The following is a 17815-nucleotide window of genomic DNA, read 5'->3' as shown; positions in this document are numbered from 1 at the left end:
AATATTTATATTTATATTTATATTTATATTTATATTTATATTTATATTGACATGTTTATTAATTGATATGTCTATGTATCTTAATTATTTATTCATATTATTTGTATAAAACATAAAATGACTTACATGTTTTATAAATTTCAAAAATTAACATGATTGTATAATATGTTGTGAGAGCCTTTATAAAGGTATTAAAAACAAAATGAACTATTGTCATAATATCATCAACAGAGATATGTTAGTTTATAATAGGTTTTCTAACAGTAGGAAGGAAGTTCAATATGGTAATAACAAATTGATTTGTTGGTAAGGAGTATATTTTAAAAAAATTAAGAATGAAAAGTACATTAGTGCACTAATAGACTTTAACACCAACCCCTAACCTTAGGGTGATTATTTATGACTCTTATGTTAAGGTATAAGAAGAGTATAACTATGAAAGATACCCAAAATAATATTTTGGGTCAGATGTGACTCTACACACATCTCTAATGCTGTGTATGTGGTAGTTGAAGTTTTAGTCGTAAGAACAATGGTTCACTCTTGTTTCCTTCGTATGAAAACTATCATATTAAGTGAAGTTGAAGTCTTAAAAGATGTTATTGTTTCCTTTATGTAAGCATTATATTTTTATTTTATATTTAATAATGTTATTATTAAATATTTTGAGCTTTATGGGTGATTGTTTTATATTTTATTCTAAAACCGAAAGCTCAAAATTTTATTTTATTTGTTTACTTGTTTCCTTAGTTTGTGTCTGTTACTTTTCTTTCATTAGTTTATAACTTAATTGAATTCATTGGCTATGTCTACATATAGCAATTATGTTTATTATTATTCCTACCAGTCACAAATCAACTTTTCTATATAAAGAGGACTGATTACTTGATTTTATACCAGAAAAGTCTTATTATCTTTATTTCTAAGATTATTTTCTTTAAAAAATATATTTTAATATTTTTTACAAAGATTTTTCTTGATTCTTCTACTCTTTTTGTGCTTGAATATTTCATCAATCTCTCTACGATCATGCCCACAAAGAGAAATATTTAACCTTATTATTGATTCAACTATAAAGCTTTTTTTAGTCCCACCTACACTAGCAATTGGAAGGTGCCAATGAAAATGCTACTAAAATTTATCCATGCTCTCACCTCTAATTTATACCTTCTTTATTATAAACTTTACATATCATTTCATAGGTCATTAAAGATTTTATGAATTCTTTAAGAGAAAAATTTTATAAATCTTTATCTTCTTAGATTGTTGTTACCTTCGTAGCCTTTATGAAGAGATCTTAAAATTTTACTCACTAATTCAAGATTAGTATATTTTTTATTAACAAACTTTAATATATTGATAACATTCGTAAAACAGGTATGCATGTCACTAATAGATTCGCTTGGTTTTATTTTAAAAATCTCATAACTATGAATAAGAAGATTAATCTTGGATTCTTTTACTATACTTTATGTTTTCGTAAGTGATTTCAAGTATATGTCATATATCATATGCAGTGTCATAAGAAACTTGATTAAAATTATTTTTATATAAAATATAAATAAAGCATTTATAGCTTTAGTATTTTAAAAAAATATTTTTTATATAATTATGTCATTCATCCATCAATTTAGAAATTTTTTGAAAACCAAACTCGATAATATTCCATAAATCAATATCTATATAAAGTAAAAAATATATATTTTAGTTTTTCAATAAGTGTAGTCGATCTTATTGAAAATAGGTTGATAAAGATTGAGTGACCCTCTTGATTGTTTCAAAAAATCATTAGATCTCTCTTGAATGTTAATCCAACTAAAAAAATAATATCAATTATTAAGATCTTAATGGCACTGAGACGAGGGATGAATTAGTGTCATAGTGTTTTAATCAATTTTAAATCTCAATCGATAAGAAAGTTTAGACCAAAGGTGGGACCAAGGGGTTTGGGAGTATAGAGTTCGATGTGGTCGAGCTCGGACCCCCCTATATTTTCGGCCCATTTGAGCCATTTGGCTCCTCGAGGTTCGGCCTCAACAATCTGATGAAACTTTTCTAAGATGTTTTTGTTATGATATAAATCAATACATTTTGAAAACTCAATTGATCAAGTTAAGGTTATAAGTAAAGAAACTAAAACTAAGTTATACGTAAAGGGCAAGTAAAGAGAGACAAACCAATTTATAGTGCTTCGATCTTTCCAACCTATGCTCACTCTCAATTCTTCTTTGCTCGATGTTATTGGCTTTTACTATCGATCTTCTTTCTAGTAGATAAAAATCAACTACCCTTGTTGTTAGAATCATAAATGCACTAAGAGGGAGGGGGGGGAGGTGAATTAGTGCTTTTAGAATAAAGGTTCGATTTAAAAATTTTCGATCAAAAAATACATATGGGAAATGTATTTAATTTAGAATGTGAGTAAGGGTAGTGAGTAACAAAATCAATTAGTAATAGCAAAAAAAAGTATAAAGAGAAATGCAAACCAAATTTATAGTGGTTTGGTCGTCACAACCTACGTCCACTCCTGATTCTTCTTCCCTCGAGACCATCGCATTTCACTACTAATCTTCTTTTCAATTGGTGAAGATCAATTATCCTTGTTACAACTATTTTTCCTTTTCATAGGCTTGAGAGAGAATCTTCATACCTCTCTTTTACAAGAAAACCTCACACCTCCCTTAGAATGACCTCTAAGCTTAAGGAGGAAGAGACTTAACATTTTTCAAAAAAGTTTACATACTTCAAAACACAAGATTTTTGTGCTTTCACCAAGCAATCATGAGTGGGATTTTATAGACCCCAAATAACTTTAAAAATAGAGTCAAAAATTTAAATCCTTAGGTTTTCAAGGTACTAATGGTTCTATCAGCTGCGCTAGGCGATATTACTATCGTATAGAGCTTGGGAACCTGGGCTTTGGTGGTACTATCATCGGGATTTCTAGAAAAGTACAATCCTTGCTTTCCAGCTCTCAAGCAGTACTATCGCCCAGCCTAACCCCAAGTCACTAAATTGGCCTTCCAATATGCCCAATTTGACCATGTTTCAGGCCCAATAGACTCCTAATCAAGTTAGCATGATTATGCCCCAAAACCAACTAAATTACATTATATATGACTTCAATCAAGACTTAACAACTCTAATTACAATCATGAAGCTTTCATCACATTGTCTGGTATGTCATCTATTCATCTAGCACTTCATTCGAACTTTCAGCACATCATCCTTTTCTTTGACATATTGCTCGATCCATTGGCGTATTGACCTCCCACAACATTCGATCTTCTTGGCGTAATACCCGATCCTTCCAACCTGATGTCCGAACTCATAGCACAAAGTTCATCCTTCGGTATATCAACCAATCCTCTAACCCGACATCCAATCTCTGACATGATGCTTCCGGCCCAACATCTGATTCTCCTGCTTCAACGATTTGCCTTTCGATAGTTCAAGTCCATGATTGAAATTTCTTCTGTGTCACTTATCTCAAATGCTTATTAGTCCATAAACTCATCAAAATCCTGAATTCAACACTTGTTACAACTATCTCCTTTTTTAGGCTAAGGAAATAACATTCACACTTCTTTTTAGAATTATACAGCTTAGAATTTCAACTAAACTCAAGAGGAGGAAGAAACTCAAATTATACTCAAAATGAGAGCTACAACACTTTACTAGTTCAAAAATGAATGCTCTATTAACCAAGCCTGAATGGGATATTTATAGGTCCCAAAAAATTTTAATAATGAATTCAAAAATTCAAACCTCTAAAATTTTGAGATACGGGTGTACTGCCAACACTAGATGATACTACTATCGTAACTTTCGACACAACCATAGTTTTGAACTCTAGCGGTACTACTGCCATAATTTTTAAATTTTAGATGGTACTACTACCACCCTAGGTGATACTACTGCTGTCATAGGCGTACTACGATCACCATGTTGCAAAATCTGAGAAAGCATAAATAATACTTGTCAACTAACTTAGGCGGTACTATCGCTTAGGCATGGTGGTATTATCACCCAAGCCTAGTTTAAGTCACCAGTTTGACTTTCTAATGAGCCCAATTCGACCCATCTTCAAGCCCAATAGTTTTCTTGACAAGTGAGTTTTATTTTGATTCAATATCAATTTAAATTGACCCAAAATAATCTAAATTAAGACCTTAACAAATCAACCATATATTTAACATATATCCAAAATAATCTTAAATTGAACTTTCAGCACATCGCTCTTTCGGTATATCGCCCATTCTACTGTCGACTTTCCCATGATATCCAATCTTTTAGTATAATATTTTATTCTTTCGGTATGATACCTGAACCTTTAGCATGAAGTCTTATCTCTGGTAGATTAACCAATCCTTCAGCTCGATGTCCAATTTTTGACACATTAATTTTTTGACACAGCATTCGACTCTCCTACTCAACAATTGATTATTTGATGGTCCAATTTTATAATTAAAATATTTTCTTACATCTGTTAAAAGTATATTAGTTTTACAAACTCGATTTAATCATCAAAATTCAAGATTCAATAATTTTGATAAACCCTCTTTCTAACATCAATTTATTAATATATATTTTGATTATTTAAGCTCAAGTGATGATTTATTAGATGTCTACATTGATTACGAGATTTGAATAGTTAAATATTTGATCATATATAGCAGGTCATGATTGATAAAATCCTCAGATGACACCTATCGACTGTATCACCGTATGACAACCTACTCTTTTTTCTATATATATAATGTTTGTCACCTTTTAATGGGTTTCTCTAACCTTTCTTTTTAAACTTTATTTATGTTTCAATATATTTGATTAATTTAGTTACATGTAGAATTTCATTATTATCACAACTGTAGTAGTCTTAGGAAACTTGCAAGCCAATGGTACATGACGTATGTAGAGCAAAGGATGGTGATGTGGGAGCAAATGCTAAAGATGTTTAAGGATGGCTTAGCATGGTAATAATGGTGGCAGTGTTACGATGTTTGCAGATTCTCCATCAGTCACCACATGGTCATTACCATCTGCTTTATCCCTTGCCATGTAGTTGTCTTACGCTAAGGATGGGTGTTAAATTAATTAATTAATTTATTTATTTATTTATTTATTATTATTATTATTATTATTTATTATTACTAGGAGGAGGACGAGGTCGATCTGATGGCTGATCCCAGAGATGCGTCTCATAATGGCCATCGGTATATACTTCATTAGATAGATGTTATGATTCCTTGCCCACCCTCTTTCTTTAGTCATCATCTGTTATTGTTTTGTTTGCTAAGAGCCAAATGACGATTAAAATCTTTTCATCATATGTCACCCAAGCTTCTAAGTGAGAACACCTTCTCCTTCATCTATAGGTGGAAGTGGCATATAGCCTATGACATCCTTATCGATGTTAAACCACAGGAGGTAGGGAGTAGGGTTTCACTATATGATTTGTCTTGGGACAAATGATCAATTTGTAAATAAAATGGTAATATAACTTTGATGATGAGTTTTTGATCGGAGATCATCCACCTCCCTATGGTAGAGGAGTAAATCTAGAATGAGTGCTTTTCAAGCCCATCCCTCCATTCAAATATGAGGTTTATTAATTTATAACAAGCAATAGTAATTCATGGGCCAATCCAAGATGTTAATAATCACCAAATCTAGGGATGATATGACCTACTTTTGTCATAATATTCCAAACATAATATATTCTCATTGTTAGCATAAAATTTATAATATGCTATATTAAATAAGGAAACGATCTTTTATGCTATGATTGAAATCAAATAAAATTAGATCTGGTTTTACGATGCGTACCTTTTGATGTCATCTGAAAATGAAATCTCTATGTGATCGGTAAAGGCACTATCTTTAGATCCAAGATCGCTATTAATCTGCAAAGAGAACTAGATGTTAGGAATGATTCGACACTAAGAAGTAAATTAGTGCAGCAGTAAAAACGTCGGTTTAAAAAACTCATTCGATGAAATCCAATATCCGACAAAGCCCATATAGAAAATATGTTTAACTTGAAAGAGGAAGCATAGTGAAAGTAAAACAGTTTGCAGTAAAGGTAAATTACACAAAAGAAATGCAAACAAGATTTTTATAGTGGTTCGGTCATCGTGACCTACATCCACTCCCGATTCCTCTTCACTCGAGGCCATCGGCTTCCACTACTGATCTTCTTTCAATGGGCGAAGATCAACTACCCTTTTACACCTAATTCTCCCTTTAACAGGTTCAGGAGAGAACCTTTACACCCCGACTTACTCTTCTCTTAAATCACACTAATACTTAGAGCTTGAAAGGAGTTCTCACAAGATTACAACAGTGTTTATCTACTTTTTTTGCTCTCAATTCTTGTTTAAGTTAGCCAGGGATGAGAGGGGTATTTATAGGCCTCAAGTGGATTCAAACTTGGAGCCTAAGAGTATCTCATTCCAGGTTTCTCGGGTCCTAGCAGTACCACCACCTGGCACCCTGCCACTGGCCGGTACCACCTCCTGACAGTCTCTCAGAGATTGAGTCTGGGTAGTACCACCGCGTGACACAGTCTTAGAGATTATGTTATGATGGTTTCACCTATTGGGTCACTATTTGGGCCTTTCAATTAGCCCAACACGACCCAAACTTGGGCCTAATTGGCCCCTAATTGAGTTAGCTCAATTCTAACCCAATTATATGCTAACTATAAATTTTAAGGCATACACTAAGCTAAATAAGTCCGGTAAGTCTAGGTTTCTTCCGGCGAGCTTCCGACGATCTTTCAAAAATGTTCCAGCGGACTCCTAGCAAGCTCTTGGACTTCATAATGATCTTCTTAGTGAGTTCAGATGAGCTTCTTTGGCAAGCTCCTAGACTTCTCAGTTAATTCTAGCAGAACATCCAACGAATATTCGGACTTCCAATGAACTCTCGAACTCCTAACGAAATCTTGTTCTTGACTTTGGGACTTCATTTTGCTTTATGCCTTAATCGCTATCGTAGTTAATCCTACACACTTAAAACCTACTTCGATCTAGATAATTATTACAAAGTTAATCAAATATTTTTCGATCATGTCATTGGTTCATCGATGCCTCGTTCGATTCTTCGACGCATTGTTCTCTCTTGCGGCCTATTGCCCAATCGGCCAATTGACCTTTGTAACTCCAATTTTCTTGGAGTAATTTTCACTCTTCTTGGCCCGATGCCCAATCCCATGGCCCGAGGCCTTTTGTCGATACGTCAACCGATCTTTCAGCATAACGTATAATCTTCTGACATGTTTTTCTCCTACCCAACATGATTCTTCCTACTTTAATTGTCTCTCCTTGATCGAAACTTCCTATGTCACTCAAAACGTAGATTAGATAAACATTATCAATTGGTTTCATCATCAAAATCTAAGATTTAACACTAGATCCTTCACCTCTCTTCCTATCATTTCACAGGACCACTTAGATTGATGGTTAGGGAGAAGAGTTGAGAGAGAGGCTGTAATCCCTCAACCGAATCCTCTATGAGATGCATAACCTCTTTTGTACAGTCCCTAGAGGTCCTATCTATTTATAGGCGAGAGTAGAGGGTCTAGAATAAATTATTAGGAGAGTTCCTCCCATGAAAGGCATCCCCTAAGGAATCCTACTTTAATATGGACTTCTTTTCTATTGGTCAATATATATCATCAGAATCCAATTAGTTATATTATATATCTTATCCAATTATAAAGGGCCATAAAATCTAACATTCTCCCACTTGGCCCATTAATTGATAAGATATAAAAGATATTCAAAATCAAAATAAACAAAATAAAATTTGTTTGAAAACAATTTTACCTAATTGAATTCCAAAGAATTTTGAAAAGTATTTTATACATGGCCATTAATTTCAAAACAAGCCAATAAGTCTAATAAACACAATAATACCATATTAAGTCCAACTATCAATACGAGTCATAGCGGTTGTATATCATCAATGTCATACTCCCTTCTATGTACCACAACATTGTTAGTCATTCATAATATAGTCCATAATGACTTGTAATTTATCTTATCAAGATAATCCTGTTATTATATTCGACTATAATATGCATAAACATAAATATAAACAGAATAACAGAAATAAATAACTTTAATTAAGCAAGAAAAATATCAATAATAGCATCCACCTAAACATGCATCACCAATCTTTTATGACTTACTCATATTCTAATAACATGTTCTTTAAATATTTTACACTATAAAGCTTTTATCAATGGATCAATAATCATTATAGTGGTGCTCAAGTTGTCAATCAATACTTACTGTTTTTGGACTGTTTCTCTAACCAACAAGTACTTAATCTTGATGTACTTGAAACCACTAGAGTACTTGTCATTCTTAGAGAAGAAAACTATTGCGGTGTTATCACAAAATATCTTCAGTGACCTAGCAATTGAGTCGACCACGCCAAGTCCAGAGATGAAATTTCACAACCATAAATCCTGATTTGTGGTCTCAAAGCATGCCACAAATTCAGCTTCCATTGTTGATGATGTAATAAGTGATTGCTTTTCACTTTTCCAAGAAATTGCCCTACCAACTAACATGAATACAAATCCTAAAGTGGACTTCCTACTGTCAAGGTAATTTACAAAATCAGCATCTAAATATCTCATCACTTTAAGCTGATCTGATTTCCTATATGTGAGCATATAATCTTTTGTCCCTTACAAATATCTTATTACTTTCTTTATAGCTTTCCAAAGTTTCATTCCTGGGTTGCTTTAGTATCTTTCTAGCATTACAACTGCAAAACTTATATTTGGTCTTGTAAAGGTTTAAGTATATAATAGACTTCCAACTACACACCCATAAGGAATATTCTTCATTTGATTCTTTTCTAAGTCATTTTTCGGGCACTGGTTTTGACTAAATTTTTCACCTCTAGTAATAGGTATATCATTGGCTGAGCAAAATTGCATATTAAATCTCTCTAAGATACGATTAATATATCCTTTTTAAGACGATCTTAATAATAGATCTATCCATAAATATCTCAATGTCAATAACATAGGCTGCCTCATTTATATCGATCATCTTAAAGTTCTTGTTGAGAAATATCTTGATTTCATGCAATAAACTAAGATCACTACTAGCAAGTAAAATAGCATCCACATATAAGACTAACATAATAAACTTGCTCTCACTTACCTTCAGATATATGTATTGATCAATAGTATTTTCCTTAAATCCGAAGAAAATAATAGTATCATGAAACTTTATATACCATTATTTGGAAGCTTGTTTAAGGTCATAAATGGATTTCTTAAGTTTATAAGCACAACTTTCTTTTCCCTTTTCTATGAATCCTTCACGTTATTCCATATAGATTTTCTCATCCTGATCCCTATTCAGAAATGTTATTTTTATATCTATATAATGTAACTTAAGATCATAATGAGCTACTAATGTCATGACGATTCTTAACAAGTCTTTTCTAGAAACTAGAGAAAATAGTATCGTTATAGTCGATACCTTCTTTAGAAAAACCTTTGGCTATAAGTCTGGCTTTATATCATTTGATATTGCCCATTAAGTCACGTTTTTCTTAAAACGCATTTACAACCGAATCTTATACAATTATTGGGCAATTCAACGAGTTCCCAAACACCATTCTAGACCATTAATTTTAACTCTTCTTTCATTGCATCATACTATTTTTCAGAATTATTACTTTCTATGGCTTGTGAAAATGATAAGGGGTCTCTTTTTATTCCTATATCATAATTTGATTCTTGTAGATATACTATATAATCATTAGAAATAGTATGTTTCATTTTCCTTTGAGATCTTCTCAAAGCTACAAATTATGATTATTCTATAAGATCATCAGTGGCAACATCAACATCATGTGAGAGTTCTTCGATGTTATTTTATTATTCACCCTCATCAATACTCTTATTGATTTGAGGAACAATAATTTCTCGAATAAGAGATGATATGGGAGAATTAACCTGAATCTCCTCAATATCAAAATTGATCCTTCAAGATTTTTCACTCCTACTTATTTCGTCATTTTTTAGGAATCTTGCATTACCATATTCTACTATCCTAGTACTATGATTAGGGCAATAAAATCTATATCACTTGGATTTTTCTAGATAACCAATAAAATATCCAAAAATAGTTATTGGATCCATTTTTTTTTCATGTGGATTGAATACTCTTATCTCTGCATGACACCCCAAAATATGTAAATGTCTCGGATTGAGCTTCTTACCGATTAACTCAAATGGAGTTGATGGAACTAACTTACTAGGAACCCTGTTCAAGATATATATAGCTGTCCTAAGAGCTTCACCCCATATTGACTCATGTATAAAGGAATAATTCATCATGCTCCTAACCATATCCATAAGAGTACGATTTCACCTTTCAGCAATATCGTTCTATTATGGCACACTTGATAATGCATATTAAGCACAAACTCATTGTTCTAGGAATCTAGCAAAAGGATCAGTATTTCGACCAGATTAATCATATCTGTCATAAAATTCACTACCCCTATCAAATCTGACAATTTTAACTTTTCTATCTAATTGTGTCTCGATCTCTGTACACTTCAAGAGTGTCAATGGCCTGAGACTTTTCATGTATTAGATAAACATAAATATATCTGAATAGGTCATCTATAAATATGATGAAATACCTTTCTCCACTAAAACAAGGAATATATAGTGGTCCGCAGATATCAGTATAAATATTCTTAAAGAGTTCTTTACTTCTTGTGGTATTTTTTTTTGTATGTTTATGATAAGACCCTAAAGTCTTATCGTAGACTCTGACACCAAATGATAAGATCCTACAGTCTTATCGTCGAAGAAAGGGGAGAAATGGGGATGATAATGATTACTTCGAGGGGATCAGCCTCCATGATCGCTTCGAGGGGATCGACCCTCCTTGATAACTTCGAGGGGATCGGCCCTCCTTGATCACTTCGAGGGGATCGGCCTCCTAGGATTTGTCCAAAGACAGAATAGTATTTTTCATAGATTACCGAAAAGAAGTAGTTACATCCCTATTTATAGAGTTCCACCCAGGGTCCATCAGGACTTGAACTCTAATAATAAATAAATATTAAATAAATCTCTACTTGACTCTAACTGAACCAAATCAACTCAATAAACAACTAGACTAACCAGACTCAATAAACATTATTCAAAAGCTTATAAAAAGGGTCCTAACAGTTTAGTTTGCTTTCCCTTGATTACAATGATATCTTTACTTCATAGATTTTTTTTTTATCACTAAAACATCAAAATAAGTGAAATCTAAATATTCCAAAATATTATCCTTCGCTAATCTTTCAATTCTTTCCTTAGAGATATACCCCAATCGTTTATGTCACATAGAAGATATTTGATTATTCAATCTAACACTTAATTACAAGGGCAATAATGCCCTTGTAAACTCAATATTTAAATTAATTATGTACAAACCATCACATAGAATTTTAGAATCAACTTTTATTGAATTATAAAATATACTGAGTTTACCATTACCAAAAGAAAGACAATATTCTAGCTCATCAATTCTGGACAGAGAAACTAAATTTCTAGAAATAGTAGGAACATAACATGTGTTAACAAGATCCATCAGATGACCCGTCTTTAAGCGTGACAATAAGTCCCCACTGATATCACTTTTGCTTTAAGATGATTCCCATAATGATGAATCTTTTATGTTCTTTTGGTTTCTGAATTGAAAGAAATCCCTACATATTATTGGTAACATGAGTTGAATCACTAGAATCAATCCACCGAGTATTATAAGAAACTTATGTAATGTTTGATTTGAAATATATAGAGGTCGAGTTAATACCTTTCTTTTCGAACCAAGCCTTGCGTTTAACGCGGTCCTTCTTCACATATCCTTTTTTACCATAAAAGAAGTATTTTATTATAAAAAACTTTTTTTCATTAGTCTGTTTAACATTTACAGACCTAACAAAGCCGAAGGAGATTGATGAACCATGGCATGACTGTTTGTGATTGAATATGAGGTTGTGGGAGATGAGATGATGCCACTTTTAATTGATAGACTTAAACCTAGAGAGAGTCGGGCAAGAAAACCATGAGGATTTGATAGTAAAGGTTGTTTTTAGAGATCCATGCTATTGCTACATCATGATCAACCATGGTTTTTTTATGTATCTATTGATTATGATTTACAAAAAAAATAAAGTACTTGAAATAAGTAAAATAATAAACAAGCATCAAAATAATAAATATAATATAATATTAAAAAATATAAATCTTACATGAGAGAGGGAGAACCATCGACAAAAGAACTATTTATATAGAGTGGTGTTTATTTTTGTCTAAGTCCGAATATTTAGCAAGACTAGATTAGGAATTATAATTATTTTGATTATAATTAATTATCAATATTAATTTGGTTTCCAATATGGTTTAGGTTAAACATAGCAAGGATACAAGTTAAAATTTTGAAGTAATTATTGATTGATTTATTATGAAATAAATTGAGATTATGCTTTCGGGAGCAAGACAAACTACGAGGAAGAGGGAGATATCAGTGATGGGAAAATGAGAGGAAGGTTGACATCCTTATCTTCTCTCGTTGATATTGTAGGTCATCAATATATATATGGTTCGTCGATATCATCCTTCATGCATTCTCCATTGAATTCAATCTGCCCATATTGATTTATCACAAAATTCGTTGAGTAGATATCTTAAGTTAACCCTATCGTTCTTCCCTGAAGTGAATTGATTGAACATCAAAATAGTTAGTGATATAAAATAGGGTGATTTCCTAGGAAAAGCCCCATGTTTTTGGTTTTTCAATATACTGCCCCTCTTCCAAAATGCATTAAGAGAGTCCTTACTTTTTCAAAATAACAAAAATATTTTCATTGATAGGATAGTTTTAGTCTTTGAGTTTCCTACCAAAATCCAATCAGACTGATCTAGTGAAATCGTTTCAAAGGTATAATATTTTTTAATAAGATTATGTTGTTTTTGATTAAACTGAACTAGTTGCAATATTTTTGAATGGGATTGTAATATTTTTGTTACTAAATTAGAAATAATGTAACTATATTAAAAAAATATTATAACTCAGTATTAATTAATTTAAATTCTCACAAATATTAATTATTAATGTTATTATATTTATTAAAGTATCATAAAATAATTTAGTGTTTCAAATATATATTCTTATTAGTTTGGAAACATAAACATATGAAAATTTTTGACTTCTTTGGAAACCAATAAAAGAATATTATGATTAAGGAATAAAAACTTAAAATAGTATACAAACTAACTTATTACCCTTACTGGGGTTTCAAATATATATATTTATTGATTAAAAATAAAATTTTAATTTCCACGTCAATGATAATATTTTTTAATAGTATTTACCTTGTTTACTCATAAGAGATGGACACAATGGATATATTTTATCCCCATCATCACGTCTATTGAAGAATACTAAAATATTACTTCATAAGGTCTTAGTTATTTGTGAATTGAATAAGTTGAGGTCAAGTAAGCTCGACGAATTCCATAAGAAAGACTATACTTCTTCTTCAAGTGCCAAATATATAAGGATGGGTTCCACCAACAAGATAATAAGGGTACCCCACGACTTCTTATGTTACATCTTTGCTTTGAAGTGGATAAAAGTATAATTGACTTCCATCCAAATTCTGTCAGGAGGGGGCATAAATCAGTAACTATTACCATCTCAAGCCACTCTTCCTCTCTTGTATCGATATCACTATTTCTTAGCAGACAACAGTACAGCGGCAAACTAAAAGCAGCTTCACCTAAATGTGTGCAACAGGTGTTGTGCTTGCAGATGTATATAAACTAAGATATATCCCAAGCATCATGGTTAAACATAGTGCTTTCTTGTGTGTGTGCCTTATTAAAAGTTACCACAGTAATTGCGGGATCCTATGTTTCTATGGCGTGAGAGGCGCCTCCTTCGGCACCTGAACCGGGAATTTGTCGATCTCATCGATCCATGGATTCTTCTGAACATGGCTGACGGTCTTCAGAGCTCTCCAGACTGCGCTGTTGCACTTGAACCCTGACCCGAATGCAATCTGCCATACCCGGTCGTCCTTCCTGATCCGGCGTTTGGCCTCGCAATAGGAGAGCTCGTACCACAGTGAGCTACTGGAAGTATTGCCAAACCTGTAGAGTGTCATCCTCGACGGCTCCATGTGCCATTCGGTCAGGTGCAGGTTCTTCTCGAGCTCATCTAGCACGGCACGGCCGCCGGCGTGGATGCAGAAGTGCTCGAAGGCCAGCTTGAAGTCGGGAACGTAGCTATTGATCTTGAACTTGAAGACTTTCTTCATGATCACGGCCGCCAGGAAGAGGAGCTGCTCCGACATGGGGAGGACCAGTGGGCCGAGAGTCGTTATGTTCTCCTTCAGGGCGTCGCCGGCGACCGCCATGAGCTCCTTCGACAGGGCGATGCCGATCTTGCCGTCCGCGTCCTCCTCCTGCAAGACGCAGGAGTAGCTGCAGTCGTCGGCAGCTTTGTTGCCGCGCACGGTGTGCAGGAGTTGGTACTTGGACCGGCGGCGGTCGGAGCGGATGTTGGAGAGGAGAAGGGCGGCGGCTCCCACCCGGAAGAGGCTGTTGCTGAGGAGCATGGAGCGATTGTTGCCGAAGTAGGCGTTGACGGTGATGTTCTCGGTGCTGACCACCAGCGCATAGCTGTTTGGGTGCACCTGAAAACAGTACGGTTGAGATCAACAGAGATGGAACCTTCTCTAAACAATAGCAGATCCTAATCAAACAGGATACCATATATTCTACCAACGAGAATCCAATCTCCTGCGTCAGTTCATGGCCCACCGTGTCATTTTGAGGGATGAACAGTCAAACACCTAATGTAGATCATAACAGTAAGTATGAATTTGATCCTAATGATCAAATTTATAACTTGAACATGGTGAGATCAGTTCCTTGATCTAAAAGGAGACTTTTGTGTCAAACTTTGACCTCTCCGGGTCAAGATGAAGCAGGCGAGATCCTGAAAGGTCATTCGAAGGCTTAGCTCTCGGTAAGATTCTTCTTCCTGCTCACTGACAGCTCTGGAGATGGACCGACGACTGCTCGTCCAGTTGTAGCAGTGCTGGGAAGTCAATGACAAGTGCTTGGGGATCATTAAGTTCCCACTTCATTAGACGGAACCAGTAACAACATCTACCCACCCACCTCCATTTACTCTCACCGTCTCCGCTGCTCTCTCTAGGGTAGCCCCAAACCCTCCCCGTCCCTTGCATGGCTTCCTGCTGTCACGCACCGTCCCTGCAGTAACTCGTGAAAACAGGTGGGGTGGCCCAGAGGTTGCTCTCGTTTGTGGTGCCCATAGTCCCTGCAGTAGGCCGAGTTCTGAAAGGCTGAGGCAGTGTTGGATCGTGTTGGCCACATGGGATGATCAAACTCGGCATGGAATTCGTTTTTAGGAAGTGAGCGAGGATACATGTAAATGATATTTGATGAAATAATATAACATGGCTTATTTATGTACTGAAACGTGAAGGACGTCCAGAGTCAGCGATTCCGCAGCAACCACGAGCACCTTGATATATGTGCTCCCACCTTGATTTAAATGAGATGGGTCTCGATTCAGAGCACCCGTGGGAGGTGAAATAATAGAGATCAAACAAGATTTAACAGAAATATTAAGATAGAATTGGATCAGGTAGTAACAATAATTAAGTAGCAGCAAGAAGAAGAAGATACCTGAAGGAGATTCTTTGCTAGGTCTATGGAGACCAGTCCGGCGCTGCAGCCCATTCCACCGAGGTTGTAGCTTATGACGTCGCCCCTTAGCTTGTACCGGTTCACGATCATGGCGGTGTAGGAAGGAGTGGGGTTGTAGGTGCTGCAGTTCACCACCAAGATCCTCACGTCCTTCGCCTTCAGCCCGGTCGTCCGGAACAGCTCGTCGACGGCGCCAAAGACGACCATCTCCGCCTCCTCCCTCGCCGTCTTGTGGCTCATGTTGATCGGCCGGCACAGCAAGGAGGCAGGGAAATAGGACGAGTCCCCGATCCCGCACCTCTCCAGCATCTTCCGCTGGAAGGCCACGGTGTCGCCAGTGAACGCCCCGCTGCTCTCGAACTGCTTTATGATCATACTCCGGGCGCCCATGTAAGCCTCGCTTGGCTTGTAGCAGTACACGTCCACTAAATAGACTGGCCGCGGCCGGCTCGTTACGTACACGGCCGCCATGACGATGAGGAGGGTCGCACCGGCGACGATCGTCCGTACGTTAACCCAAGGCTGCTCCGCAAGCTCACGGAGATCACTCTGCATCGATATCGACAGGCGTGGAAGGTGAAGGACAAGCAAAGGGCCAAGGCAGAGATAGAGAGCATGAGAGATGACATGGTGGTAGAGGAGCTTCATGTGGGTAGGTCTCAGCATCTTCAAAGCTTCAATCTTTACAGCCATGGCCGGAGCTACTCAAACAAGCCTGCCAAATCCAATGCAAGGTGAGAAGATCAAGATACATGTATTTATAGGGGAGGAAGAGGGAGGGATTTGACTGTGAATACCGTGAAATGAGAGCTTGGGGGAAAAAAGAAGGATAAAGCGCTTAAGAACTGTTCTCCTGTTCTAGACCTGTTGCATCCATTTGTTACATAAACCAATTTACCACCAATTATCCTCCCTAAAAATGTAGTTAGGGATGATAATTTCAGGTCGGACAGTCCTCGACGCGAAGAACAAGATGGGATCAAGACATAATTTGTCAATAATCTAGTCCTAAAATTCCGCAAAGTTGATATTTATTTCAAATAACAAAATCGATTACGATCTCAAGGCTCTACAAAAGAACATGTGAAGGTCATTGTAAAAGTTTGGAAAAAGAATTCCTCCGACAAAAATGACAGATTTTTCAAGACATAGGTTTTAGAGCAGTTCAAATTTATATGATTGCATTCATGGGAAAAAAATGCACTATGTATTTATGTATATGTATACATTCAGTCAGACATATCTCGAATAAATCGTATAGAATGTTTCAGTCTGATGAACTTGGGTACTAAGTCATCCTTCACATTGTAAATTTGGTCAATTCATATGAGTAATTTTCTTCTACCAAATCATGTAAATAGAACTAATGAATGCGTAAATGATAGATACATCTCATGTATGGCTTTATTCTTATCTAAAGTCGCTTGCAAGGGGCTCTCAATGAGTGCACCAAACTGTTGGTGAACAGTGGCTTACTGTGATCCTTCACCTACCCCGAAGGCAGGCAGGCCAGATCAATACCCGGGTTTGTTCTCTTAGTAGCAAAATGGCCGAGTTCTACGGCCACCGAAACAAGGTGAAAAGGACGAGAGAATAAGCTTGTGTCATGTCAATTTGGTGCCCACCCATGTACTAAGTTTGAAATGCCATTTTGCATGCATTTGGAGTGATTGAAAACTCACGTTAAAAAGAACATATTTATGTAGATAACATGTGTTATTTCCTGATTGGTACTTTAGTTGTGAGATCCATGAATTGGTGGACTAGCTAATCGGTTGCTTGCTACATTTTAAGATATGGAAAACAATGTATTCGATCAAGTCGCTCACGGAGACGATGCATGGCCAGTTTCGTTCCCATCTTCTTCTCCTCCTCCTTAGCATCACCGTGGCACGACAAGGATTTTAATTAAGGATGCAATCCATTGTACCTTGCCATCTTATACCATTCTCCTCTACGACTTAATCTATCGACCGAAAAGATGCGTAACGATATTTTTTTCTTTTTAATTATTAATATGTAATTAGA

The 17815-nt window shown here is 35.4% G+C and overlaps 1 protein-coding gene across 1 annotated transcript; it reads right to left on the bottom strand.

Annotated features, from left to right (window-relative positions):
• Positions 1-13689: 13689 nt before the first annotated feature.
• On the bottom strand, positions 13690-16524 carry LOC135676772 (3-ketoacyl-CoA synthase 11-like). The gene is made up of 2 exons (XM_065188312.1): positions 15767-16524; positions 13690-14745 (listed from the first exon to the last, which is right to left on the bottom strand). The coding sequence occupies exons 1-2, from the start codon at positions 16478-16480 to the stop codon at positions 13966-13968; spliced, it is 1494 nt and encodes a 497-aa protein (XP_065044384.1). The 5' UTR covers positions 16481-16524; the 3' UTR covers positions 13690-13965.
• Between the last annotated feature and the right edge of the window lie 1291 nt (positions 16525-17815).

Source organism: Musa acuminata, chromosome BXJ1-6, assembly GCF_036884655.1.
Source record: "Musa acuminata AAA Group cultivar baxijiao chromosome BXJ1-6, Cavendish_Baxijiao_AAA, whole genome shotgun sequence".
NCBI lineage: Eukaryota > Viridiplantae > Streptophyta > Magnoliopsida > Zingiberales > Musaceae > Musa > Musa acuminata.
Note: the sequence above shows the minus strand (reverse complement) of the source record. Positions and strands in the feature narration are given on the sequence as shown.

Coding starts and splice junctions, on each gene's coding strand:
- LOC135676772 (XM_065188312.1), bottom strand. CDS start 16,480: ATGGCTGTAAAGATTGAAGCTTTGAAGATGCTGAGACCTACCCACATG. Junction 14,746..15,766: donor TAGCAAAGAATCTCCTTCAG/GTATCTTCTTCT, acceptor TACTGTTTTCAG/GTGCACCCAAACAGCTATGC.